Genomic DNA, 3,504 nt, shown 5'->3' with positions numbered 1-3,504 from the left:
TGCTTTATGGAAAAGAAAATCAATTTGGTTTTATTCCATTTTCTATTAAAACATAGCCACATTGCTGTGCAGTTGTAGCATTCAGTTGGAACACCTTCCAGAGTTAGGTTCAAACTGGATTTTCTTTCCCACTAATGTAAGAGTACCTGCCCAGGACACTCTCCATGGCCAAATGATTGTGAAAGTTGAAGAACTGCTGCTTGTACCAGAACACTGCACTGATAGTTGCTTTGAATTTTCTAGTTGCACGAACATGCAGCCTATTTGGTAGACAGTTTGTGGGAGAGCTCTCAAGAACTGTTGAAGGACTGGGAATGTATGACAGAATTGCTCTTGGAGGAACCAGTCCAAGGAGAAGAAGGTATTTGTTTAACCTCTGTACTTTATTGATATTGCACAATATTGTTAATTGTTCCTTAAAAAGATGTTTCACTGTGGGCAGTAGAGGTATTTATGTTGTGGTTTGTTTAGAATGCATATTTGAAGAAGATTATACTTTAATCCATTTTTAATACACTTTTCTTCAAAAGTAGCATTTTGGTAGTCTATTTTTCATCTTGTGAAGTCTGCTGTACTGTGTTTCCCTAATATTAAAGGCTAGGATGACTTCTTGCCTGAATGTTCAAATAACTAGTATATACATGAACATTTCAATAAATTAAATAGCTAATACAATTTTGAATAAACAAGCACTTCAGGTGGTGTTCATGAAATATGGGGCTCTCCCAGACAATGTTAAACCCTTATGAATTCTCAAGTGAAAAGAGGAAAAAAAAAAAAAAAAGGTGGGATTCTTTTGCCATTAGTTTCGAATCTCCTTTCACTAATAACAGATCTCTGTGGCACAAGGTAGCCAGGAAGGTTGGTGGCAAAAGAGTCCCTAATGGTAATGAGTGTCATTCAAGATCCTTCCTAATCCTTTAGGATTCTCCTGCTTCAGGGACTTTCGCAGGGGTTAGGTGGTTGAAAAGCCCATGTACTCTTACTGCTTCCTAGCAAGATGTGCTCCTCATCTCAATGTTTCAAAATCTGCCCTTTTGGTATCTATCTGCTATAATTGTATTTATATGGTAATTTCCTTAGGAAATTAGGCACTTTGGTTCTTTGTTTCTGCATAGCCTAGTGAGGTTTGATCCTCTAGACGTGACCAGAAGTACTCCCAAAGAGCAGAAATAATACTTCATGACGGTGAGAATATCTTACAAGGAAGTGACAGTGAACCATCAGTCGCTCTCTGTCCTCCATCACCCTCATTATTTTGTAGATTTTTGTTATATTCCAGTTCACTCATCCTTTTTCCAGATTACATTTCTCTGGACTTCTTTCAGTTTGGCCATATCCATTTTGAGAAGATGTGAGTGGTAATTCAAAGAGCAGGCAAGAAAGCCTTGGTGTTCTAAATGGGACAAAATGATGTCGTCTCTGTTCTCTATTCCTTGTGTTTTACAACTGCATTCACAGATTTGTCATCTTTTAAGATGTCTTACACACACATCAGAACTGATATTACTTGTTCTTTTACCTCCATAGCAATGTCTGACCGGCAGGAGAGTGCTCTTATTGAGCTGATGGTGTGTACAATCAGACAAGCTGCTGAAGCACATCCTCCAGTAGGCAGAGGCACTGGCAAGAGAGTAAGTGGTACTGCAGTACATAGCTCGGACCTGTGTGTTACTATAGTAATATAAAATATTTGTCTACGATGCTACATTTTGACACTTTTAAATTAGATTTTCACAATTTTTTGTTTCCTGTTTCATCTGAACATTTTTGAAGAAAAATAGAAATTCTATTTCTGGACACGTTTGGGGTTTTGTTTGATTCTGGGTTTTGCATTGCCAAGTTAAGTAATATAAATTGACAGCATGAAAATATATATACTTTTTTTTTTTTAAGATGTTCTTTTTATCATACCCCTGACTTACACTTGTAAGTACCCACATCTACAGCCCTTAATGTTAAATCTAGTTTAGAACTGAAAGTATAGAACTCGGGAGCAGAACAAGATTACCTCTGACTTCCTTCCATAAAAGGAATGTGCTACTTACGTGGACATAAAATTTGCAGAAAAGGCCAACAGTGTCTTCATCATGAGAGTAATGAAGCACTGGAACAGAAGGTGAGAGTTTGTGCAGTTTCCATCCTTTGCAGTTTTCAAGACCTGACTGGACAAAGCCCTGAGCACCCTGGTCTGGCCCTTGGGCAGAGAGGGGTGGGACTGGCACCAGCTTGAATGCATCTGTGGTTTTATGTATCCATCCTCTTTGGCCTTTTCCACTGAGTGCCCTAAAAATTTAAGAATTTGACATTCTGGCCATATTGCAATTTAGCTGCCTCTCTCATTTATTTTATAGTGACTATTTGGGGATCAGTGGAAGCCCATTCCTAAGGTTGGGCATGCACTTTTAAGCATTTCCATATAAGTCACAAAGTCCGGGTGATCAACAGGCTTTCAACTGTATTCTCCATAAATACAGCATCCATGATCCAAAAGACTCTCAGCTTCCCAAACATATTTCACTGATTTTTGGTAGTCCCTTTCTTATTTAGGTTAAAATAAAGTAAACCCATGTGAATATTTGGCACTTCTGTTAGGTTCTGTTCTGAATAATCATAAGTTTATTAGAGAAAGACACAGACTTAATGAAGGTGAAATCTGGAGACAGACTTAGCATTCTTTATTGCTAAACTCAATGCAGTTACTTAGCTGCTTCATTTTTATGTGCCAAAAGCAGATTAGCCTCATGTCCAGAAACAGCAGCCCAGGAAAAGCTCCAAGAAACCATCATTTTAAACATGCTTATGTACCTTAGTTTGTAAAGCATATTCTAATAAATTCCTAATTTATTAAAATATTTCAGGGGTGAGGAGGGAAGCTATGAAAGCACTTACTCAAATTTACACAAGCCTGTATTATCCTGTGTTACCAAAACACGGCATTGTGTATTGTAAGCACAACTTAACTGTGTTTTGTCTCTAGCTGCAGACTGTTCTAGCAGACAAAGCAACCTATAAATTTAACAAAAATTTAATGTTTTTATTTTGTGTTTGGAGCACCAAATAATGTCACTATTATAAAATACTTTCCAGGTGTTTTTTCTATCTCAAGGGATCTACAGTTCAGTTCGCTGAAGTTCTTCAAATTGCTTAGTTTTAGATTGTCAATGTCTGTATTTCTTCAAAGCTAAAGAAAACACTTCATCAAAATAAATTTCACCTTCTGAAGGATGATCAAAAGAGCCTCGAGACCATCCTAGGGACCCAGATTAATTCATAGCACCACTGAACAGCAATATTTGGTCACCAGAATATGACATGGTTGTTAGGGGATGGGAGCCTGACGTGGTAGCTGGCTTGTGTTGCCCTCCGACGAGCTAGCAGCTTTTGGTGGCACGGGTGGTGCCGCACTGCGAGGTGGTACGGGAATTGCGGTTGCTGCTATAGGTATCCAGCTGTCTGCTATGTACTATGGAAGTGGTTCCTTACCCTGGTTGCAAACCTGTT

General features: G+C 38.4%; 1 protein-coding gene across 1 annotated transcript in view; it reads left to right on the top strand.

Annotated features, from left to right (window-relative positions):
• Positions 1-243: 243 nt before the first annotated feature.
• LOC104616983 (cohesin subunit SA-1) overlaps positions 244-3,504 on the top strand; it is a gene marked incomplete at both ends in the record, with an annotated part of 40,509 nt that continues 37,248 nt past the window's right edge. Inside the window, 2 exons of the mRNA XM_010282171.1 lie at positions 244-361; positions 1,531-1,634. Of these exons, the coding sequence (XP_010280473.1) occupies positions 244-361; positions 1,531-1,634 (222 nt within the window). The remainder of the gene's footprint in view (positions 362-1,530; positions 1,635-3,504) is intronic.

This window comes from Phaethon lepturus, unplaced genomic scaffold (assembly GCF_000687285.1).
Source record: "Phaethon lepturus isolate BGI_N335 unplaced genomic scaffold, ASM68728v1 scaffold53342, whole genome shotgun sequence".
Lineage (NCBI taxonomy): Eukaryota > Metazoa > Chordata > Aves > Phaethontiformes > Phaethontidae > Phaethon > Phaethon lepturus.
Note: the sequence above shows the minus strand (reverse complement) of the source record. Positions and strands in the feature narration are given on the sequence as shown.